This window comes from Anomaloglossus baeobatrachus, chromosome 11 (genome assembly GCF_048569485.1).
Source record: "Anomaloglossus baeobatrachus isolate aAnoBae1 chromosome 11, aAnoBae1.hap1, whole genome shotgun sequence".
In the NCBI taxonomy this organism is placed as follows: domain Eukaryota; kingdom Metazoa; phylum Chordata; class Amphibia; order Anura; family Aromobatidae; genus Anomaloglossus; species Anomaloglossus baeobatrachus.
Genome location: NC_134363.1, coordinates 34,153,789 through 34,180,189, shown reverse-complemented (window position 1 = coordinate 34,180,189; position 26,401 = coordinate 34,153,789). Strand labels below are relative to the sequence as shown.

General features: G+C 48.3%; 1 protein-coding gene across 1 annotated transcript; it reads left to right on the top strand.

Annotated features, from left to right (window-relative positions):
- The first annotated feature begins 395 nt into the window (after positions 1-395).
- On the top strand, positions 396-24,574 carry PRR19 (proline rich 19). Its single transcript, XM_075329157.1, has 4 exons — positions 396-443; positions 7,580-9,713; positions 23,026-23,180; positions 23,496-24,574. Exons 2-4 carry the CDS (start codon positions 7,583-7,585, stop codon positions 24,495-24,497), a joined length of 3,288 nt encoding a protein of 1,095 aa, XP_075185272.1. The 5' UTR covers positions 396-443; positions 7,580-7,582; the 3' UTR covers positions 24,498-24,574.
- The last annotated feature ends 1,827 nt before the right edge of the window (positions 24,575-26,401 follow it).

The following is a 26,401-nucleotide window of genomic DNA, read 5'->3' as shown; positions in this document are numbered from 1 at the left end:
CAAGTCTGCAGTTACCAATTCTCCCCCTACTGTTATGTGCTGAATGGATTTGTCCAGGAAGTAGCTCTATCAACGAGGAAATGAATATTTTGTACTCCCCCATAACTAGTAATGGAACAGCTCAGACTGCACATGTAGATTGTACCATTACTGCTTTTAGAGGGGATGATCATTTTCTCCCCTATGAGGAGAAGTTATGAGCCATTCTTACCATTCAGCCATTGAAGCTGGGCCATACCAAGTGGCACAATTAGGGGGGTTGTAATGTGTAGACAGTGTCAGTGGTGGCGTAGCGCGCTGGAGCCGGGGGTCATGCTTCCCTGCAGGGGCTGCGGCCGCCATATTGTTTCTGGAGACCGTTATATAAGCCTTAGGTAAATAATGTGTGACATAATGCCGGCATTGCAGCCCTCAGTGACAGGGCTTGGTGTAGGATCCTGCATGTGAGTCTGTGCAGCAACATTTTTATATATTTTACTGGTTTAAGTCACAAAAGTGAAGCTGTGTTGCTTATGTTACCTTTGCACTGTGGATGGGGCCCACGTACGTACATACCCCCCTTGAAAACAAAAGGATCGGGCATGTGGAGATCCATCAGCCCTACCCTTCCCCCCAACAGCGACCATCGGTGGATGTTCAGAGACCTCTATCCACAAAAATCATCCAATACCCACAAAAATGACACTTGGACCCCCAGGATCCCCTTGAGATCACAAAACGGTCCCATATCCTAAATTTACAGCAGAAAATCATATATACATACTCAAAATGAAAGGGGTTTTCTAGTTTTAAAGGAAAATCCCCATCCCCCGACCACTATTTGTTTACAAAACAAACAATCCGTGTTTTACTCACCCTCCCCAGATCCTGCATTGAGTCTGCGGACCTGACGTCACTTCAACAGCACTGCAGCCAATCAGTGAGCTCAGTTATTGGTTGCAGCGCTGTCGATGTGAGGTCAGTACTATAGACTGGACCAGGGAAGGATGAGTAAAGCACATTTTGGGTTTTTTTAAAGGGCGGAAATCCATTAAGGACTATGGGAAGAACTGTAAGGCCCCTTTCAGACGTCCGTGTTTAAACACATACAAGCCACACGCATTGGTATGGTCATCCGTGTTTGCATACATGTGACAATTTTCATATCCAGCAAAGGAACAGCAGCAGGTGTGGGCTGTAACCCTCAGCCGTCTGCTGTACCTTGGCTGGTTATTAAAAATAGAGGGGATCCCACGCTTCTTATTTTTTTATTAGAAAAAATGACGTGGAGTCCCGCCTTATTTTCCTAAAACCAGCCAAGGTGCAGCAGACGACTGGGGGCTGATATTATTAGGCTGGGAAGGGCCATGGTTATTTGGCCCTTCCCAGTCTAACAATAGCAGCCCACAGCCGCCCTAGAAGTGGTGCATCCATTAGATGCCAGAAAAAAGTATTTTCAGCTTACCAGGATGTATGGTTCCCGGAAAAATTTGCGGTGCACGGATCCTCCAGCATAGCCCAGTCTGGAACCAACAGTAAGTCAATGAAGGGAGGAAGGGGGCAGGGGAAAATGGAATCCAGCACCAAAAATTGTTTTTATAGAAAAAAAAATCAAACATTTATTGAGGCATATAAGTTAAGAATATGAAAACCGCAAAGGGGGGGAAGGGGTGTCATGGTATCCTTACGCGTTTCGGACAGGAGGTTAAAGAAATGTCCTTATTCACAGGTCCTATGAATAAGGACATGTTTTTAACCTCCTGTCCGAAATGCGTAAGCATCCATTAGACGCACCAATCCTGGTGCTGGACCCGGTTCTTCCTGGTGCAGTGGCAAACGGGGTAATATTTGTGGGGTTGATTCCAGCTGTGAAATGCCAGCTGGCATTACCCCTGGTATTAGTAATGAGTGGCATCTAGCAGACTCCCCCATTACTAATCCAATTGTTGAAAATAAAATAAAAAAGTTTGAACAAAAAACTATTTTTTTAAAAAAATTTTAAAAAACACAAAAAGTCCGCCGTAATCCATAGTGAGGTCTCAACGTTCCCCGAAAGCGAACATGAAAAGACATAAAATGAGAAAATTATTCAATAAATAAAGACAAGAGACGCCCTCTTTCTTTGTCGCTCCATTGGGAGACCCAGACAATTGGGTGTATAGCTTCTGCCTCCGGAGGCCACACAAAGTATTACACTTTAAAAAGTGTAACCCCTCCCCTCTGCCTATACACCCTCCCGTGCATCACGGGCTCCTCAGTTTTATGCTTTGTGTTGAAGGAGGCACACATTCACTCAAGCTCCACATTTTAGTCAGCAGCAGCTGCTGATTATATCGGATGGAAGAAAAGAGGGCCCCAGGGCCCCCGCCATGCTCCCTTCTCACCCCACTAAGTCGGCGGTGCTGTTAAGGTTGAGGTACCCATTGCGGGTACAAAGGCTGGAGCCACATGCCGTTTTCCTTCCCCATCCCTTAGAGGCTCTGGGAGAAGTGGGATCCTAACCGGTCATCCAGCCACTGGGACCGGGCTCCCTCCGCAGCCCCTGTGGGATTCTGACGGACAGGAGACTGAGTATCATCAGGGACAGGCCCTGCATCATAAAGGTACTCTGTGTCCCCTTGGGGACGGTGCATGGAGCACTTGGTCTCAGACGCTGCAGCGGCTGCTGTTTTTGTGTCACGATCGGGACTACCGCGCCGACCGCGCCTGCTTGCCGGCCGCGGTATTAAATTTAGTCCCCGGCTTTTGCGGCCTAGTGCATTAAACTCCCGCCCCCGGGCCTGCCAGTCAGGGGTAAGGGCGGGATGGTCGGCCTGACGCCGACTGTGAGGGCTGGAGCATACTTTAGTGTCCTCCTCCCCCCTCACTAATCACTCTGGGGCACCAGATTCCCGCACTTTATTGATCACGCCCACGGCTCCCTCCTCCCCTTAGAACGCCGGCAGCCATGTTTTAATCACATTCTGCCGGTGGAGGACTTCTGGCTGCAGCTCTGGGAGACCCAAGGCAGGGGATTTGGTGGACACACACCGCTCTGGGCGGTCGGTAAGGCTAGTTTCACACTACGTCTTTTTAAACGTTTTTTTTGCGGAAGTACGGATCCTGCTTTTACAGCAAATAACGTATGCAAACGCATATGTTATTTTGCAGGATCCTGCACTGGATGTTAGGGGCGGGCAAAGGAGTCATGTAATCGGGATTGAGGGGAGCTAGACTGGGAGGAGGCTTCTGACAGCTGCATACGCTGGTAACCAAGGTAAACATCGGCCTTGGATACCCGATATTTACCTTGGTTACGAGTGTCTACAGCTGCTAGGAGCAGGGCTGCGTGCACATAGCAGAGCCGGGCTGCGTGCACATAGCAGAGCCGGGCTGCGTGCACATAGCAGAGCCGGGCTGCGGGCTCTCTCTCTCGCCGGGGGGGGGGGGGGGGGGGGGGGGCGAGGGAGAGAGAGAGAGAGAGAGAGAGAGAGAGAGAGAGAGAGAAAGAGACACACCCCTCTACCGGGCATGCTCAGTACAGAATCAGGATCCTGTTATAACGCAACTGAACGACTTTTGGTAGGCAGGATCCAGCACTCATTGACATGCATTGCAGCTCGCGGCGCAATGTCAAGGATCCTGTGACATACGTTAATTTGACAAAGCCAAAAAACGCTACATGTTGCGTTTTTGAAACATGTTAAATTAACGCAAAATGACGGATCCTGCGTCTAACGGACGCAAACGAATGCAAACGGAAGTGGACGTGAGTCGCATGGAATCACTCCGCTCTGTCATCGCCTCGATGTCACAAGGAGACTTCCTAGCATCAATGGACATCAGGGATGCCTATCTCCATGTGCCGATCGCACCAGAGCATCAACGCTTCCTGCGTTTCGCCATTGGGGACGAACACCTTCAGTTTGTGGCACTGCCTTTCGGCCTGGCGACAGCCCCACGGGTCTTCACCAAGGTCATGGCATCCGTTGTGGCAGTCCTGCACTCTCAGGGCCACTCGGTGACCCCTTACTTAGACGATCTCCTGGACAAGGCACCCTCCCGGGTGGCATGTCAACACAGCCTGGCCGTTGCTCTGGAGACTCTCCAGAGGTTCGGGTGGATCATCAATTTCCCAAAAGTCAAAAATTGACTCCGGCCCAATCACTGACTTACCTCGGGATGGAGTTTCATACTCTCTCAGCGATAGTCAAGCTTCCGCTGGACAAACAGCGTTCGCTGCAAGCTGGGGTGCACTCTCACCTTCGGGCCCAGTCACACCCCTTGAGGCGCCTCATGCACTTCCTGGGGAAGATGGTGGCAGCGATGGAGGCAGTCCCCCTTGCGCAGTTTCATCTGCGTCCACTCCAATGGGACATTCTCCGCAAATGGGACAGGAGGTCGACGTCCCTAGACAGGAACGTCTCCCTTTCTCTGGCAGCCAAAACCTCTCTTCAGTGGTGGCTTCTTCCCACTTCTCTGTCGAAGGGAAAATCCTTCCTGTCCCCATCCTGGGCTGTGGTCACGACGGACGCGAGTCTGTCAGGGTGGGGAGCGGTTTTTCTCCACCACAGGGCTCAGGGAACCTGGACTCCGACAGAGTCCTCCCTTCCGATCAATGTTCTGGAGATAAGGGCAGTGTACCTAGCCCTAAAGGCGTTCCATCGGTGGCTGGAGGGCAGGCAGATCTGCATACAGTCGGACAACGCCACGGCGGTCGCGTACATCAACCACCAGGGCGACACGCGCAGCCGCCAAGCCTTCCAAGAAGTTCGGCGGATTCTACTGTGGGCGGAGGCAACAGCCTCCACCATCTCCGCAGTTCACATCCCGGGCGTAGAAAACTGGGAAGCAGACTTTCTCAGTCGCCAGGGCATGGACGCGGGGGAATGGTCTCTTCACCCGGACGTATTTCAAGAGATCTGTTGCCGCTGGGGGACGCCGGACGTCGAACTCATGGCGTCTCGGCACAACAACAAAGTCCCGGCATTCATGGCACGGTCTCAAGATCACAGAGCTCTGGCGGCGGACGCATTAGTTCAGGATTGGTCGCAGTTTCGACTGCCTTATGTATTTCCTCCTCTGGCAATGCTGCCCAGAGTGTTATGCAAGATCAAGTCCGACTGCCGCCGCGCCATCCTCGTCGCTCCAGACTGGCCGAGGAGGTCGTGGTACCCGGATCTGTGGCACCTCACGGTGGGTCAACCGTGGGCACTCCCAGGCCGACCAGACTTGCTGTCTCAAGGTCCATTTTTCCATCTGAATTCTGCGGCCCTCAACCTGACTGTGTGGCCATTGAGTCCTGGCTACTAGCGTCCTCAGGCTTATCTCAAGATGTCATTGCCACTATGAGACAGGCCAGGAAACCAACGTCCGCCAAGATCTATCATAGGACTTGGAGGATCTTCTTATCCTGGTGCTCTGATCAGGGTTTTACCCCCTGGCCGTTTGCCTTACCCACTTTTCTGTCTTTCCTTCAATCCGGAATGGACAAGGGGTGGTCTCTCGGCTCTCTCAAGGGACAAGTATCGGCGCTATCCGTATTTTTTCAAAAGCGTCTAGCCAGGCTTCCGCAAGTCCGCACGTTCCTGCAGGGACTTTGCCACATAGTCCCACCTTACAAGAGGCCGCTGGAACCATGGGATCTTAACAGAGTGCTAAAGGCTCTTCAGAAACCACCTTTCGAGCCACTGCGGGATGTCTCCCTTTCATGTCTTTCACAGAAGGTGGTCCTTCTAGTGGCAGTCACATCGCTCCGTAGAGTGTCGGAGTTGGCAGCGCTGTCATGCAAAGCCCCCTTCCTGGTTTTTCACCAGGATAAGGTGGTTCTGCGTCCGGTCCCGGAATTTCTCCCTAAGGTGGTATCCCCTTTTCATCTCAATCAGGATATCTCCTTACCTTCTTTTTGTCCTCATCCAGTTCACCAATGTGAAAAGGATTTGCACTTGTTAGATCTAGTGAGAGCACTCCGGCTCTACATTTCTCGCACGGTGCCCCTGCGCCGTTCTGATGCGCTCTTTGTCCTTGTCGCTGGCCAGCGTAAGGGGTCGCAGGCTTCCAAGTCAACCTTGGCTCGGTGGATCAAGGAACCGATTCTTGAAGCCTACCGTTCTTCTGGGCTTCCGATTCCTGCAGGGCTGAAAGCCCATTCTACCAGAGCCGTGGGTGCGTCCTGGGCATTGCGGCACCAGGCTTCGGCTCAGCAGGTGTGTCAGGCGGCTACCTGGTCGAGTCTGCACACTTTCACGAAACACTATCAGGTGCATACCTATGCTTCGGCAGATGCCAGCCTAGGTAGGCGAGTCCTTCAGGCGGCGGTTGCCCACCTGTAAGAGGGAGCCGTTGTCGGCTCTTTTTATTGGGGTATTCTTTTACCCACCCAGGGACTGCTTTTGGACGTCCCAATTGTCTGGGTCTCCCAATGGAGCGACAAAGAAGAAGGGAATTTTGTTTACTTACCGTAAATTCCTTTTCTTCTAGCTCCTATTGGGAGACCCAGCACCCGCCCCTGTTCCCTTCGGGCTGGTTGTTCTTTTGTGTACACATGTTGTTCATGTTGAATTGTTCTTTTGGTTCATGGTTTCAGTTCTCCGAACATCCTTCGGATTGAATTTACCTTAGACCAATTTATAAGTTTCCTCCTTCCTGCTTTTGCACCAAAACTGAGGAGCCCGTGATGCACGGGGGGTGTATAGGCAGAGGGGAGGGGTTACACTTTTTAATGTGTAATACTTTGTGTGGCCTCCGGAGGCAGAAGCTATACACCCAATTGTCTGGGTCTCCCAATAGGAGCTAGAAGAAAAGGAATTTACGGTAAGTAAACAAAATTCCCTTCTTTCCAATTTATTTCCCTATCAAAGCCCTGATCCTGGCCCGCCGTAGTCCATTTAGGGGGGCCCAAGTCGATCCCATACTGATGGCACATTCAATGGGGAACTGAACGGTCCCCATTGATTGTGAAAACAGCCCCTGCAGGCCACACACACACTATGCTGTGTATGCTTCCCTGCGGTTACCTGGACCTTATAAGGTCAGGCCAGGTCACCACAGGGGCGCCCCTAACAGTGTGTGTGTAGCCTCGTCAGGAGGTCATCACTGTTGTGTGCTTCCCTGAGGTGACTTGGACCTCATAAGGTCAGTCCAGGTCACTGCAGGGTCGCCCTCAGCAGTGTGTGCGTGCGTGGCAGTGAACTCGGATGACCTCCTGCTGAAACCCGTGCTACCGTGGGTGTCGCGACAGTAACGTCACGGGTTCGTCAGAGTTCACAATAAACTGTGATAAACCCGTGAAGTCACTGTTGCGACACCCGCGGTAGTGCGGGTGTCGTCAGGAGGTCAACTGAGTTTGTTGTGAACTCGGATGACCTCCTGGACATCACTGCACACACACTGCTTGCTGGATACTCACCTGTCCCCGGCGATGCTGCTGCTTCCAGGTCTGCGGTGCAGTGGTTTTTTTTTTTTACAGGGTGGAAATTCATTAAGGACTGTGGGAGATCCTGTAAAGGTGAGCGTACATGATAGAGCGTGCACGCTGCAGACAAAATATATTTTTCAGCTCGTGAATGGGACTAAACTGCCTTTTTCTAGATGAGTGTCAATATTTTTGTTTCCATTGTAGGTGATGATGTCTCGAGACCACCACACTCGCAGCGGTCCGAAGCTTCCCCCAAACCAGGGTCCAGTTACCAATTCAGGTGCCAAAGTCTTTTCCTTCGGTGACGACTTGGTGAAGATCCGCGATTGTAGAAGTAATAAACCCCCAAAAGTTAAGAGATTGAAAACTATGAAAGAGCTGAACAATGCAAAATTCAAGTCACATACTGAAACCTTCAAGAAGAAGACATTCCCCCGAGGAGTCCCGCAGAGGAACAACATGGTCGTCGGGAAGGGGATCCCTCAATCTGGAATGAAAGGCGCGAGTAACTCTAGGCAAGTGTTCATTACTGAAAATCGCCTGACCCATCACCAAGGGATCTTCAATCACGAGATCAAATCTATTGACATTGGGAGACTCGTAAACCAGGCGACCATGGTGGATCCATCAAAGACTGGCACTGCCCACCCCACAAGAAAGACTCCACACAGAAAGGAGCAGGTCTGTTTAGGCCTAATTCCGACACCAGAATCTAAAAATCAATATGAACAGTCCTCTCAAAATGAGCATTCACCTGAAATACTAGCCCATACATGTGAGCATGCCTTGGGCATTCAGCAAGACCATGAGCGTTCCTCGTGCAACCAGCAAGACCATGAGCTTGCCTTTTGCAACCAGCAAGACCATGAGCTTGCCTTTTGCAACCAGCAAGACTATGAGCTTGCATCATACAACCAGCAAGACCATCAGCATGCGCCGTGCAACCAGCAAGACCATGAGCGTTCCTCGTACAAAGAGCAAGACCTTGAGCATGCATCGTACAAAGAGCAAGACCATGAGCATGCCTTGTGTAACCAGCAAGACCATGAGCATGTCTCGTACAAAGAGCAAGACCATGAGCATACCTCGTACAAAGAGCAAGACCATGAGCATACCTCGTACAAAGAGCAAGACCATGAGCATGCCTCGTACAAAGAGCAAGATCATGAGCTTGGCTCGTGCAACCAGCAACCCCATGAGCGTGCCTCATACAAAGAGCATCCGCATGAGCGTGCCTCATACAAAGAGCAACCCCATGAGCGTGCCTCGCACAAGGAGAAACACCATGAGCGTGCCTCGCACAAGGAGAAACACCATGAGCGTGCCTCGTACAAGGAGCAACCCCATGAGCGTGCCTCGCACAAGGAGCAACCCCATGAGCATGCCTCGCACAAGGAGAAACACCATGAGCGTGCCTCGTACAAAGAGCAAGACCTTCAGCATGCATCGTACAAAGAGCAAGATCATGAGCGTGGCTCGTACAAAGAGCAAGATCATGAGCGTGGCTCGTACAAAGAGCAAGATCATGAGCGTGCCTCGTACAAAGAGCAAGACCATGGGCGTGCGTCGTGCAACCAGCAAGACCATGAGCGTGCCTCGTGCAACCAGCAATGCCATGAGGATGTTTTGCGCAACCAGCAACACCATGAGTGTGCCTCGTACAAAGAGCAAGTCCATAAGCGTGCCTTGTGTAATCAGCCAAGCAATACTTGTATGTTGTCCAAGCGGAAAATCCATGAGGTCGCCTCATGCAAAAAGCAACACCATGAGCGTGTCTTGTTGAATGAGCAACGCCATATGCATGTCTTGTGCAACCAGCAACACCATGAGCATGCCTCGTACAACCAGCAAATCCATGAGGGTGCATTGTGCAACCAGCAAGACCATAATTATGCCTTGGGCAATGAGCAAGGCCATGAGCGTGCCTTGTGCACACAGCAAAACCACAAACCCACCTTTTGCAACCATCAAGACCATAAGCGTACCTTGGGCAACCAGCAAAATGAAGAGCGTACCTCGCGCAACCAACAGCAAGAACCTGCCTTGTACAACCAACTAGACAAGGAAATAGAAAGGTGCCACTCATGCCCTCAAGAAAAGGACCATACTAACTCAAGTAGTGAAACCACCGGGTCTCCTTTCAGAAATCATCCAACACCCATTCTGGAGACAGCCAAGGACATCGTGAACATGCTGAATAAGCACTCGCTTTTTCCTGGTCGCAACCTAATAATTGAGACCCGTCAAACTATACTCAAGAAATTGAGACACCTTCGTGAGACAAAGCCAACTCCACCCGCTGTGTCTGTCCAGAGAAATCCTGAGCACAACCAGACAGGTAAGGTCAATGTGTAGCACCAAAGATTGTGTCACCGGCAACTTGTAGGCAGCACGATGGTTTAGTGGTGAGTACTGTTGCGAGGCATGAAGGGAACGTTGGCCGAGCAGGTGCCCTCCATTGCCATGGAAAAAAAGTGCCTTATTTTGGCAATCAGTGGGGAATCCATGAGTTGACCCCCAACCGAAATAAATGTCATCCCTATGTGGAGAAAGCCTAGGAGCTAAAACCATTCTATACAGCATGAGTGCCAGCTGTGCTATACAGCCAGCACTCAAGAGTAACTGCTGCTCCAATCTCAATAGTGTAACCCCTTAGATGCCACTATTAGTTGTGACAGTGGCGTTTAAGACATTAGGGTACAGTAGGGGTCTCTTCCAACTTCCGTTGGCTTCCCTCGATAGCGTTACCATCGCAATGGGAAGAAAACTAAAAATCTAAAAAGAGAGCAAATAATTATTTTTGCAAGTGGTTTTTATTTGTAAATATTAAAAAAAAAAATGTGTATATTTGGTGTCACCATAACTGTTCTGACCAGCACAAAAAAAAGTTACCAGGTCATCGTAACCGAATAGTGAACACAATAAAATCAAGACCCAAAAAACCATGGCAGAATTGCTGTTTTTTAACTCCATTCCACCCTTAATTGAATGTCCTCTTGATATATTCAGCCCATTATGTGGTAAAGAGAACGGTCTCATCGTCAATGTAAACATTAAAAAACAATTGACGGAAAAATAAATAAGAAAGATGACTCTTTAGAGGAAGAGGCATACAAACGTAAGTGACAAAAAATCACTAAAACCTGCACTCACTAGGCTGAGAGCTAATGTTACTTTGGACTTATTGTGAGAAAATCCGACTTGGGTAAAAAAAAAAAAGAATTATACATGAGAGATGATGTGAGAAGACGAAAAAAGACCGTCGTCGAATGTAAGTTATTGAGAAACGTGAGTTCCCAAGAAGAAGCCCGAACTTTGGTGAAGAAACGTGAAGACCCCAGAAGAAGCCCATAGGTAGTGAAGAAGTTTGAAGATCCCGGATGGAGTCTGGACTTAGTGAAGAAGCGTGAAGACCCCAAAGAATCCTGGATGTAGTGAAGAAGCATGACAACCCCAAGAGAAGCCCAAACGTAGTGAAGAACCCATAAGAACCCCAGACAGTAAAGAAGTGTGAAGACTGTAGAAGAAGCCCAGACATAGTAAAGAAACATTAAGACCTTCGAAGAATTCTAGACATAATGAAGACACGTGAAAACACCCCAAAAAGTTCTTATACAGTAAAGATGCACAAAGTCCCCAGAGTAAAGCAGGGTATAGTAAAGAAGTGTGAAGATCCCAGAAGAAGCCTGAACGTAGTGAAGAAGCATGAAAACCCCAGAAGAAGTTCATAGGTAGTGACGAAGTGTGGAGATCCAAGAAGTATCTCAGATATAGTGAAGAAGCATGAAGACATTAAAAGAAACCCAGACATAGTAAAGAAACGTGAAGACCTTAGAAGAATCCTATACATAGTGAAGACATGTGAAAAACCCCCAAAAAGTTCTGATACAGTAAAAAAGCCTGAAGACCCCAGAGGAAGCCAGGGCGAAGAGAAGTGTGAAGACCCCAAAAGAAGCCCAGATGTTGTGAAGAAACATGAATATCCCAAAAGAAGCTTGGAAGTAGTGAAGAAGCATGAAGACCCTAGAAGAAACCCAGATGTAGTAAAGAAGCGTGAAGCCCTTTAGAAGAATCCCAAACATAGTGAAGAAGTGCGAAGACCACAGATAAAGCCCTGATAATAGTAAAGAAGCATGAAAACCCCAGAAGAAGCCCGGACAAAGTGAAGAAGCAAGAAGACTCTAGAAGAAGCCCAGATATAGTAAAGAAACGAGAAGACCCCAGAAGATGCGAGGGCGTAGTGAAGACCCCAGAAGAAGCCTCGACAAAAAGCTGGAAGACCGTAGAAGAAGTCCAGATGTAGTTAAGAAGTGTGAAGACCTTAGAAGTATTCCAGACATAGTGAAGACCCCAGAAAAAGCCCTGATAATAGTAAAGAAGCACGAAGACCCTAGAAGAAGCCTGGATGTAGTGAAGAAACTGAAGAACCCAGAAGAAGCCTTGACAAAAAGCTGGAAGACCGTAGAAGAAGTCCAGATGTAGTTAAGAAGTGTGAAGACCTTAGAAGTATTCCAGACATAGTGAAGACCCCAGAAAAAGCCCTGATAATAGTAAAGAAGCACGAAGACCCTAGAAGAAGCCTGGATGTAGTGAAGAAACTGAAGAACCCAGAAGAAGCCTTGACAAAAAGCTGGAAGACCGTAGAAGAAGTCCAGATGTAGTTAAGAAGTGTGAAGACCTTAGAAGTATTCCAGACATAGTGAAGACCCCAGAAAAAGCCCTGATAATAGTAAAGAAGCATGAAGACCCCAGAAGAAGCCTGGACATAGTACAGAAACCCTGTCTGTATGTGGGACAAAGTGGTCCTCTGTTATGATTGTACGTCTATCATTCCCCACCTGTCGCTCTACCTTTATCCTCCTCATGCCCTACAACCTCCCAGCTGGGTGTCATGTAGTGCGGGGAAAGAACTAGGTCACTTTGATTGCACAGCTACTTAACGATTTGAATGCGGAGACCAGCAGCGAGTGAGCAGCTATTTCTGAGCAATCGTGAGCAATTTTCTCCGGCAATTTACCTAAAATGTTGTTATAATTGGGGCAGCTGCAACCATCTGATGCCGAAATCCCGGCAGGTCGCGAGAACACCCGCCCTGGGACGCCACAATAATATCCGCCACATTAATATTTGATTTCAACGGATCCTATCATCTTAATCTACATCACAAGCCCATCCAAGTAACCCACCAGGATCGGAAATCTCTGATATTAACTCTTCCAAGTGTCCGGTTGATGGTATTCATTTTTTGGTATTTTTTTTTTAACGTTTTTTTACATTAATTTTTGCCTACATAGAAGCCAATGGAGGCGGAAAAAAATTTGTAAACTTCTTTGGTGTCTTGGGAGACAAAGATGTGATGTGAACCTCGCTACACGGCTGGACTTTTCTCATTTCTATATACCGCTGCTGTTTTCAGCAACCCCCTAGTGGTTACATAGGGGCTCACACACTTCGCGCATGAAGCTCAACAACAAAAGGCCATTGTTGGGTGGTGGAACTTTATGATTTATGAACTTCCATCCTGAAATGAATTTACGGAAGAGACGTAACGAAGCGGATGAAACCTTATCACTTTATGTCGGGATCCTTTAAAATGATTTTTTTAGGGGCAGCGCCATAAACTAATTTATGAGAGATGCCACCATTGCTCACTAGGTGGCGCTGTTTGTAATGAAATCTCACATGGAGCAGCCTCGCTGCATCTTCTGCACTTTGTTGCTTTGTCCTTTGAATTTAAAGGGAAGATTTTAGAAGCAAAACAGTTTCGGGATGATCCTAAAATGCCCTCTAACGTTTTCAGGTGACTTTAATGTGACCTTCTCTAATCTTTTGGATGCTCATGTCCAACTATTCAATGTTTCAGGACTTTTTGCACAACTTGCTCTTCTCTAACAAGGAGCTTAATGGCTAAATTCACAACAGGTGTTCGATCCACGAATCGCCCAATAAATGTTAGGGTTCAAATAGAATTGGTATTAAATAGTCCTCCTCATCGTGCTGTTCACAAACGACACCTAACAATTGATCAGCAGTACCGTGCCATTGTGAGGCTTCAAGCAGGATGTTCTCCTACGGAAGTGGTCACTGAGCTTGGAGTGTCACCAGCAGGTTGTACAGAGACACAGAGAGACTGGAAGAGTCACAGGCAGAGAAGTGGATGTCATTTGGCCACATTGTTCACAATGAAGCTGTCATCAGTGTGAAATCTCCTTCGGAACCGGATGATGAATACTACACAACTCCAGGGACATTTAAGAGAGGAGATAGGCAGTCAAGTGTCACCTCAGACCATTTGGGACCATTTACATCCGTGTGGTCTGAGTGTTGGATAACCTGCAAATTATCTGACCACACCACCAGGCACAGGCTTCCTCTACGTACCTGACCTCACTACCAGGCACAGGTGTCCTCTATGTACCTGACCACACCACTGGCAAAGGCATCATCTACGTACCTGACCTCACTACCAGGCACAGGTGTCCTCTATGTACCTGACCACACCACCAGGCAAAGGCATCATCTACGTACCTGACCTCACTACCAGGCACAGGTGTCCTCTATGTACCTGACCACACCACCAGGCAAAGGCATCATCTACGTACCTGACCTCACTACCAGGCACAGGTGTCCTCTATGTACCTGACCACACCACCAGGCACAGGCATCATCTACGTACCTGACTGCACCACGAAGCCCAGGTGTCATCCAAGTATCTGATCGCACCAGGCACAGGCGTCCTCTACGTACCTGACTGCACCACCAGGCACAGGTTTCATCTACGTACCTGACCTCACCACCAGGCACAGGCGTCCTCTACGTACCTGACTGCACCACCAGGCACAGGTTTCATCTACGTACCTGACCTCACCACCAGGCACAGGCGTCATCTACGTACTTGACCTTACCACCAGGCACAGGCGTCCTCCACGTACCTGACTGCACCACCAGGCACAGGCGTCATCTACGTACCTGACCACACCACCAGCCACAGGCGTCATCTACGTACCCTACCGCACCACCAGCCACAGGCGTCATCTACGTACCTGACCGCACCACCAGCCACAGGCATCATCTACGTACCTGACCACACCACCAGGCACAGGCTTCATCTACGTACCTGACCTCACTACCAGACACAGGCGTCATCTACGTACCTGACTGCACCACCAGGCACAGGTTTCATCTACGTACTTGACCTCACCACCAGGCACAGGCGTCATCTACGTACTTGACCTTACCACCAGGCACAGGCGTCCTCCACGTACCTGACTGCACCACCAGGCACAGGCGTCATCTACGTACCTGACCACACCACCAGCCACAGGCGTCATCTACGTACCCTACCGCACCACCAGCCACAGGCGTCATCTACGTACCTGACCGCACCACCAGCCACAGGCATCATCTACGTACCTGACCACACCACCAGGCACAGGCTTCATCTACGTACCTGACCTCACTACCAGGCACAGGCTTCATCTACGTACCTGACCTCACTACAAGGCACAGGCGTCATCTACGTACCTGACCGCACCACCAGCCACAGGTGTCATCCAAGTATCTGATCGTACCACCAGGCACAGATGTCATCTAGGTACCTGACCTCACTACTCGGCAAAGGCGTCATCTATGTACCTGACCATACCACCAGGCACAGGTGTCCTCTACATACATGACCACACCACCAGGCACACGTTTCATCCAAGTATCTGATCGCACCACCAGCCACAGGCGTCATCTATGTACCTGACCGCACCACCAGCCACAGGCGTCCTCTACCTGACCGCACCACCAGCCACAGGCGTCATCTACCTGACCGCACCACCAGGCACAGGCGTCCTCTACCTGACCGCACCACCAGGCACAGGCGTCATCTACGTACCTGACCCCACCACCAGCCACAGGCGTCATCTACGCTGGATGAGGGACCAGTGGGAATCAGTGCTTTTCACTAACAAAAGTCGATTCCCGCTGAGCAGAAATGATGGCCGCCAACGATGTTGGAGACGTCAAGGAGAGCGATATTCATCAGCCACTGCTGTCTCCAGACGAGCCTTTGGTGGTGGTGGCATTAGTGTGGGCCAGTGTGTACAGAATGGGAGAACGCTTGCAGTACCACTCTTGGCCACTGCGCAGCGTATGGCGCTGTAATCATGGAGACACAAAACTGTAGGATGTTTTTCATGCAGATTTTTTGCCACTCGTTAGTTTTTCATCCTTCTGAGAGACAATGTTCCTCCACTGTAATCCTCGCCTAGGTGACACAGTTACAGTCTTTCATTATCATCCCTGCTCCGTCTTTACTTTTTTATACTAATAGCCTCGGTGCCGGTCGATTTACATAAGACTATCCCTTCAGCGATATGTTAATATTAATGTTTGCAGACGAGGGGATGAGAGTATGGACACTACTCCGTCTAATCCCGCGCCTCGAAGAATTTAGGTCACCCCGCCGCACGGCTTCCAGTTCCCGCCGCTTAAAAAGATGCATACTTAAAAAGTTTTTTTCTTTTTCCAAGATTGATGGATTTGGCAGCCTGACAGGCCCAGCGCCCGCGACTTCACACAAATCACTTCACAAATACATAGCCTGTCTGTCTCCGAATGTCATCATCGCTCAGAAAGAGAACAAAACCTGGAATATCCGTAATGAAACATCCCTTACAGGACGCCGTTATTGACGACCATTGAGCGCAGCTGGAGATCCACAGCCGAGGGGTCCTCACCCTTCAACGCCGCACATTTTTTTTTTTTTTTCTTTCCATTTTTTTCATTTTCACACTTCAAAAGCTTTGACTTTTCTTTATTTAAAAGTAACCTTATGAGAGCCTGTTTTTTTGGCCAGAGAAACAATTTTTTTTAATTTTATTATTTTTTACTGTTTTTTTTTCATACTGTGACACAGTAAAAACACTTTTCAAAAATGTTTCTACATTTGAGAGATGTAACTTCTGTCACGGGGGCCCCAAGGCTGGCCCTTAGACTAGAGATCCTGCATTGTCCCTTATCTCGGAGATAGGCTTGATGGTAGCAAGGTCCGAGCCCCCACCGTGACCCTAACTCCAGTCCGAGCCCTGATCTTGCTCTCCCTCTCCCACATCTTCGGGGAAGGCCGGAAAACACAAAGACAAAACCCTACAAAACGACACGGACCAGGGAAACTCATACGCACAGCACTCAAAACACACAAGAGAGACAATATGTGTACTGGGGGCCACCGAAAAATGGGAAGAAGTAACGCACAGCAGGGGAACGCTCACACCACTCAAAAGTGCAGCACGAATCACCATATACAGGAAGAGCACCAAGACTGGGGTTGCTGGAGCAAAAGCTGAAGCTATCATCGGCACATACAGGAAGGAAGCCATGCTATAAATAGGGAAGAGACAGCTGCACAAGACAATCAGCAACCGGAGCTCCAAGTTCCTGCTCACCAGTCTGCAGGAATTAACTCCTGCAGAGCTGAAGACCAGAGAACCCGAACCAAGGAAAATCACCAAGACCGGGATCGCTGGAGCAAAAGCTGAAGCTATCATCAGCACATACAGGAAGGAAGCCATGCTATAAATAGGGAATAGACAGACAAGACAATCAGCAACCGGAGCTCCTAGTTCCTGCTAACCATTCTGTAGGAATTAACTCCTGCAGAGCTGAAAACCAGAGAAGCTGAATCAGCCGACGCCCGGCTCAGGCTGAACAATCCAGAAGCCTCAGGATCCTTGACAGACTCTGAAGTGTGAACAGAGTCCGACGCCGCCGAGCCAAACATCGCATGACAACTTCTTTATTTTGCTGTAGAAGGAGCCGATTGAAGGCTTCTTTTTGCCGGATGAGCGTTAGATTTTATTCGTACCATTTGAGAAAAGAGTCATTCTGAAACTATTTTAAGGAAATAAATGATTCATTTTTTTTATTTTCTACAAAACCTTAGTTGAACTTACTTTTACTTTTGAACTACAGTTTGTTCTTTTTTTTTTATATGACTGTCAGTGTAAAACTGCCAAAACAACCCACCGGCACCCCATTGGTTTTGTATTCATAAAAAAAGGAACCTTTTTCTAACCGCTTAGATGCCACTATTGACCGCACCTTCTAAGGGGTTAAGCATCTATGATAGGATTTTATTTGTTCCAGCCAAGGTCATTGGAGCAGAACGCCAGTTGTAATATACATTATGTACAGAGAGTTGCAGAAAATCCTTGCCGACAGCATCGTACATGCATGGTGCCTATCGGGATTAAAAATGATTAAAGATGTTGTCCGCTACTTTTACAGTGCTGGCCTATCCTTACTATAGCTCATCAATGTCTGATCGGTCGGGGTCTAATACCCAACACCCCAGTGGTGGTAGCAGGTGTTGGGAAATGCTCAGTTCCGGAGCTGCTCCATCTTCTGATAGTGCTGCAACCGGGTACTGCACATCCGCCCCCTAAAGATTTGAATGAGGAGCTCACATCCAGCCTATATTACTGGGAGAGACACACTAAGCTCACATCCAGCCTATATTACTGGGAGAGACACACAGAGCTCACATCCAGCCTATATTACTGGAAGAGACACACAGAGCTCACATCCAGCCTATATTACTGGGAGAGACACACAGAGCTCACAACCAGCCTATATTACTGGGAGAGACAAACAGAGCTCACATCTAGCCTATATTACTGGGATAGACACACAGACCTTACATCCAGCCTATATTACTGGAAGAGACACACAGAGCTCACATCCAGCCTATATTACTGGGAGGGACACACAAAGCTCACATCCAGCCTATATTACTGGAAGAGACACACAGAGCTCACATCCAGCCTATATTACTGGGAGAGACACACAGAGCTCACATTCAGCCTATATTACTGGGAGAGACACACAGAGCACACATCCAGCCTATATTACTGGAAGAGACACACAGAGCTCACATCCAGCCTATATTACTGGGAGAGACACACAGAGCTCACATCCAGCCTATATTACTGGGAGAGACACACAGAGCACACATCCAGCCTATATTACTGGAAGAGACACACAGAGCTCACATCCAGCCTATATTACTGGGAGAGACACACAGAGCTCACATCCAGCCTATATTACTGGGAGAGACACACAGAGCTCACATCCAGCCTATATTCCTGGGAGATACACACAGAGCTCACATCCAGCCTATATTACTGGGAGAGACACACAGAGCTCACATCCAGCCTATATTACTGGAAGAGACACACAGTCCTCACATCCTGCCTATATTACTGGGAGAGACACACAGAGCTCACATCCAGCCTATATTACTGGGAGAGACACACAAAGCTCACATCCAGCCTATATTACTGGGAGAGACACACAGTCCTCACATCCTGCCTATATTACTGGGAGAGACACACAGAGCTCACATCCAGCCTATATTACTGGGAGAGACACACAAAGCTCACATCCAGCCTATATTACTGGGAGAGACACACAGAGCTCACACCCAGCCTATATTACTGGGAGAGACACACAGAGCTAACATCCAGCCTATATTACTGGGAGGACACGCAAACCTCACATCCAGCTTATATTACTGGGAGAGACACACAGAGCTGACAACCAGCCTATATTACTTGGAGGGACACACAGACCTCACCTCCAGCCTATATTACTGGGAGAGACACACAGAGCTCACAACCAGCCTATATTACTGGGAGAGACACACAGAGCTCACATCCAGCCTATATTACTGGGAGAGACACACAGACCTCACATCCAGCTTATATTACTGAGAGACAAACAGAGCTCACATCCAGCCTATATTACTGTGAGAGATACAGACCTCACATCCAGCCTATATTACTGGAGAGACACACAGACCTCACATCCAGCCTATATTACTGGGAGAGACACACAGACCTCACATCCAGCCTATATTACTGGGAGAGACACAGATCTCACATCCAGCCTATATTACTGGGAGAGACACACAGAACTCACATCCAGCCTATATTACTGGGAGAGACACACAGAGCTCACATCCAGCCTATATTACTGGGAGAGACACACAGAGCTCACATCCAGCCTATATTACTGGGAGAAACACAGATCTCACATCCAGCCTATATTACTGGAGAGACACACAGAGCTCACATCCAGCCATTATTACTGAGAGACACAGAGCTCACATCCAGCCTATATTACTGGGAGAGACACACCAACCTCACATCCAGCTTATATTACTGAGAGACACACAGACCTCACATCCAGCCTATATTACTGGGAGAGAAACACAAAGCTCACATCCAGCCTATATTACTGGGAGAGACACACAGACCTCACATCCAGCCTATATTACTGGTAGAGACACACAGAGCTCACATCCAGCCTATATTACTGGGAGAGACACACAGCTCACATCCAGCCTATATTACTGGGAGAGACGCACAGAGCTCACATCCTGCCTATATTACTGGGAGAGACACACAGACCTCACATCCAGCCTATATTACTGGGAGAGAAACACAAAGCTCACATCCAGCCTATATTACTGGGAGAGACACACAGAGCTCACATCCAGCCTATATTACTGGGAGAGACACACAGACCTCACATCCAGCCTATATTACTGGGAGAGACACACAGACCTCACATCCAGCCTATATTACTGGGAGAGACACACAGACCTCACATCCAGCCTATATTACTGGGAGAGACACAGATCTCACATCCAGCCTATATTACTGGGAGAGACACACAGAACTCACATCCAGCCTATATTACTGGGAGAGACACACAGAGCTCACATCCAGCCTATATTACTGGGAGAGACACACAGAGCTCACATCCAGCCTATATTACTGGGAGAAACACAGATCTCACATCCAGCCTATATTACTGGAGAGACACACAGAGCTCACATCCAGCCATTATTACTGAGAGACACAGAGCTCACATCCAGCCTATATTACTGGGAGAGACACACCAACCTCACATCCAGCTTATATTACTGAGAGACACACAGACCTCACATCCAGCCTATATTACTGGGAGAGAAACACAAAGCTCACATCCAGCCTATATTACTGGGAGAGACACACAGACCTCACATCCAGCCTATATTACTGGTAGAGACACACAGAGCTCACATCCAGCCTATATTACTGGGAGAGACACACAGCTCACATCCAGCCTATATTACTGGGAGAGACGCACAGAGCTCACATCCTGCCTATATTACTGGGAGAGACACACAGACCTCACATCCAGCCTATATTACTGGGAGAGACACACAGAGCTCACATCCAGCCTATATTCCTGGGAGATACACACAGAGCTCACATCCAGCCTATATTACTGGGAGAGACACACAGAGCTCACATCCAGCCTATATTACTGGAAGAGACACACAGTCCTCACATCCTGCCTATATTACTGGGAGAGACACACAGAGCTCACATCCAGCCTATATTACTGGGAGAGACACACAAAGCTCACATCCAGCCTATATTACTGGGAGAGACACACAGTCCTCACATCCTGCCTATATTACTGGGAGAGACACACAGAGCTCACATCCAGCCTATATTACTGGGAGAGACACACAAAGCTCACATCCAGCCTATATTACTGGGAGAGACACACAGAGCTCACACCCAGCCTATATTACTGGGAGAGACACACAGAGCTAACATCCAGCCTATATTACTGGGAGGACACGCAAACCTCACATCCAGCTTATATTACTGGGAGAGACACACAGAGCTGACAACCAGCCTATATTACTTGGAGGGACACACAGACCTCACCTCCAGCCTATATTACTGGGAGAGACACACAGAGCTCACAACCAGCCTATATTACTGGGAGAGACACACAGAGCTCACATCCAGCCTATATTACTGGGAGAGACACACAGACCTCACATCCAGCTTATATTACTGAGAGACAAACAGAGCTCACATCCAGCCTATATTACTGTGAGAGATACAGACCTCACATCCAGCCTATATTACTGGAGAGACACACAGACCTCACATCCAGCCTATATTACTGGGAGAGACACACAGACCTCACATCCAGCCTATATTACTGGGAGAGACACAGATCTCACATCCAGCCTATATTACTGGGAGAGACACACAGAACTCACATCCAGCCTATATTACTGGGAGAGACACACAGAGCTCACATCCAGCCTATATTACTGGGAGAGACACACAGAGCTCACATCCAGCCTATATTACTGGGAGAAACACAGATCTCACATCCAGCCTATATTACTGGAGAGACACACAGAGCTCACATCCAGCCATTATTACTGAGAGACACAGAGCTCACATCCAGCCTATATTACTGGGAGAGACACACCAACCTCACATCCAGCTTATATTACTGAGAGACACACAGACCTCACATCCAGCCTATATTACTGGGAGAGAAACACAAAGCTCACATCCAGCCTATATTACTGGGAGAGACACACAGACCTCACATCCAGCCTATATTACTGGTAGAGACACACAGAGCTCACATCCAGCCTATATTACTGGGAGAGACACACAGCTCACATCCAGCCTATATTACTGGGAGAGACGCACAGAGCTCACATCCTGCCTATATTACTGGGAGAGACACACAGACCTCACATCCAGCCTATATTACTGGGAGAGAAACACAAAGCTCACATCCAGCCTATATTACTGGGAGAGACACACAGAGCTCACATCCAGCCTATATTACTGGGAGAGACACACAGACCTCACATCCAGCCTATATTACTGGGAGAGAAACACAAAGCTCACATCCAGCCTATATTACTGGGAGAGACACACAGATCTCACATCCAGCCTATATTACTGGGAGAGACACACAGAGCTCACATCCAGCCTATATTACTGGGAGAGACACACAGAGCTCACATCCAGCCTATATTACTGGGAGAGACGCACAGAGCTCACATCCTGCCTATATTACTGGGAGAGACACACAGACCTCACATCCAGCCTATATTACTGGGAGAGACGCACAGAGCTCACATCCTGCCTATATTACTGGGAGAGACGCACAGAGCTCACATCCAGCCTATATTACTGGGAGAGACACACAGACCTCACATCCAGCCTATATTACTGGGAGAGACGCACAGAGCTAACATCCAGCCTATAGTACTGGGAGGACACGCAAACCTCACATCCAGCCTATATTACTGGGAGAGACACGCAAACCTCACATCCAGCCTATATCACTGGGAGAGACACACAGAGCTCACAACCAGCCTATATTACTGGGAGAGACACACAGACCTCACATCCAGCCTATATTACTGGGAGAGACGCACAGAGCTCACATCCAGCCTATATTACTGGGAGAGACACACAGACCTCACATCCAGCCTATATTACTGGGAGAGACAAATAGACCTCACATCCTGCCTATATTACTGGGAGAGACACACAGGTCTCACATCCAGCCTATATTACTGGGAGAGACACTCCTGCTGGAGAAATATCTCAAACATGGACCAGGCTGCAAATTGCATATTAGGCATCTGAAAATGAAGGTTGCAAACTGCAATTTTATTAACTAAAAGTAACCACTAATATGCTGTATGTAAAAATATTTTTTTGCCACGTCAACCAATAATTATACATAATTAACCAGGACTTATTTTTCTTTTGTAGTTATGTATAACGATCGAGGATCTGTAGGGAAAGGGGGTTCAGACATCAGGAAAATGGTCCCTACAGCCCAGAGCGGAAGGCCGCCGATGCAGACACCCCCGATCCGGTTTCAGCCATTACCCAACAACAGTCCGGCTCATACACTTATAAAGTTGGTGAGTCAAGAGAATATGGCCGGATGGGGGATAATTGGAAATGTAACGGGGCCACAGATGGGGTAACTCCGCAATACATAAAGTTAGGGTCTAGTTTTGCAGCACAGCCCGATTTGGAGGATTAATATTGTACTATAGATTGTAGACCATTGCTTTAAATCACCCGTTAAGGTAGATCATTGCACATTTTCGTTGGCTAGTGGGGTAGACATGAGCTGGATCGTATGGCCGCCCCAGTTGAACATTGAGTTGCTTGTGCTGCCTTTCTATGACTTGTATAGTATATTTGTGACCTTTTTTATTGTTCATGTACAGGCTAGCCTAGAGGACCACCTAAATCTCGGGGATCATTTGCACCAGCCCATCCATTATGGATCCGATTGTAACCTCTCACGCCAGTACAGGCAAATACCATCCCAAAGTCTTCCCAACATCTTGAATTCTTCAAGTCATGATCCTAAGCCGAGCACACGAGAGAGGAAGTCGTCGAGTTTCTGTAGGGTTAGGAAAGCTGGGAAGATGATCCATTCACCATGGAACGTCCATAGCCCCCAAGTTAGGTGGGGATTGTCAAATGACTTGCCAACAGATTCCTCATTTACCCGTAGCGTTCCTTCGGGCGACATCAGACATGTGGTCACGCCACAGGCCACTAACCAAGAATGCATGAGTAGAGCTTCCTCAGAAGATGTCTTAGAGGCGCGGAATCCGCCAAGAGTAAGAAGAAAGGAGAAAACATTGGAAGTCTTCTGGGGCGATGGAGATCAGAGGTCACCCATGACTATTTCTCCTCCTGCAATTAGGTTGTTGGCCGGTGAAAAAAGCAAACACAACGCCTACTCGGAAAACAAGTTTGGAGGCCATCACAATGCTTTCCTACAGGCGCCAGTCACCAATTCCGTTAGGTCCTTAGGTGTCTTCCCATTGGATTCATTTGGGGAATTGGGAAGAGAAGCAAAAAGACACATGTCCTCGAGGCAGGAAGGTGGCGTGAGGCAACATGATGCACCACACGCCGTGCCAAAACTAAGGCGTCTGCCTGCAGCTACGTGTCATAAATCGTGGAGTCCATCATGTCTTCTACAAGAGGAACCCCAGGACAGAGGACACATGGAGAAGGATGGCGGCAAAGAATGGATGCACAGTCAGTACAGGAGACATGGAAGCTCACAAGAAGAGCCTGCAACATCCTCCGCACAATCTGAACAGCAAGGATCTTCGTTTTTACCTTTCCAACGTGGGAAGTCTTCACATAAGTCGTTGATAAGTAGGCCGAGCCCTGACACATGGGTGTACCCAAGAATGAGGCTATACTAACTGTACCAGGCGCTAAGTTTGCCGGAATTATAATGTGTGTGATCATTACTCCTTTTGTACAAACGTAAATAAACATTTCTTATGTCCGTTTACAGAATCTTAGCCATTGTTTTTCCACTCAAAAAGTTGTCGTTGCCGAACAGACAAAAGCATTAAAGGCTTTAGAATTAGTGATTGGCGGAATCCGAACTGTAAAGTTCGAGGTCCCCATAGCGGATACCTATAATACCGTACATGGACCTCAATCACAGAGGAACTCCGTGTAACTGCTCGGATTCGGCCACCCGAAGGATAAAGAAAATAAGGAATTAAAGCAGGAGCGTTATACTTACCGAGTCTCCTGCGCTTCTCACAGACTCTGTCACATAGGGTGGGGGCACGATCTGACTGCAACCAATCACATGCCTGGACTGACGGTGGGCGGGGAAAGCAGTGAATATGTATGAGGCTTAATGAGCAGACCAGGAAGTAGTGTCTTAGCCGCGGGGAGACTCTGTAAATATAACACTCTTTTCACTAAAAAAAAAAGCTGTCGTTCACGAACAGACAAAACCAGTAAAGGCTTTAGTGAGGGGCCACCCAGATAACAAAACAAAAAAGTAAAGGAAAAAGAAAATAAGGAATAAAGCAAGAGCCTTATACTTACTGAGTCTCCCACTCTTCTTACAGAAGCTGTCACACAGGGTGGGGGTGCGGTCTGACTGCAACCAATCATATGCCTGGACTGACGGTAGGCGGGGGGAAGCAGCGAATATGTATGAGGCTTAATGAGCGGACCCAGAAATAGGGTTACAGCCGCAGGGAGACTCGGTAAGTATAGCGCTCTTTCCACTGAAAAAAGCTGTTGTTGCAGAACAGACTAAACCAATAAAGGCTTTATAATTAGTGAGGGGCCACCCAGATAACTAAAAAGGAAAAAGAAAATAAGGAATAAAGCAGGAGCGTTATACTTACCGAGTCTCCCAAGCTTCTCATAGACGCTGTCACAGAGGGTGGGGGTGCGGTCTGACTGCAACCAATCACTGATGGTGGGCGGGGGAAGCAGTGAATATGTATGAGCCTTAATGAGCGGACCTGGAAATAGTGTTACAGCTGTGGGGAGACTCTGTAAGTATAGCGCTTTTTTCACTAAAAAAGCTGTTGCTGCCGCACAGACGGGACTGACGGTGCATGGAGGAAGCAGTGAATATGTATGAGGCTTAATGAGCAGACCAGGAAGTAGTGTTACAGCTGGGGGGTGACTCGGTAAGTATAACCCTCTTTTTACTAAAAAAAAAACTGTTGTTGCCGAACAGACAGGACTGACAGTGGGTAGGGGAAGCAGTGAATATGTATGAGGCTTAATGAGCAGACCAGGAAGTAGTGTTTCAGCTGCGGGGAGACTGTAAGTATAACGCTCTTTTCACTAAAAAAAGCTGTTGCTGCCGAACAGATGAAACCAGTAAAGGCTTTAGTGAGGGGCCACCCAGATGACCAAAAAAAAGTAAAGGAACAGACTCTGTCACACAGGGTGAGGGCGCGGTCTGACTGCAGCCAATCACATACCTGGACTGACGGTGGTTGGAGGAAGCAGTGAATATGTATGAGGCTTAATGAGTGGACCCAGAAATAGTGTTACAGCTGTGGGGAGACTCGGTAACTATGGCGCTCTTTCCACTAAAAAAGCTGTCATTGCCGAACAGATGAAACCAGTAAAGGCTTTAGTGAGGGGTAACCAAGATAACCAAAAAAATAAAGGAAAAAGAAAGAAAATAAGGAATAAAGCAGGATCCTTATACTTACCGAGTCTCCCACACTTCGAACAGACACTGTCGCACAGGGTAGGGGCGCGGTCTGACTGCAGCCAATCACATACCTGGATTGACAGTGGGTGGAGGAAGCAGTGAATATGTATGAGGCTTAAT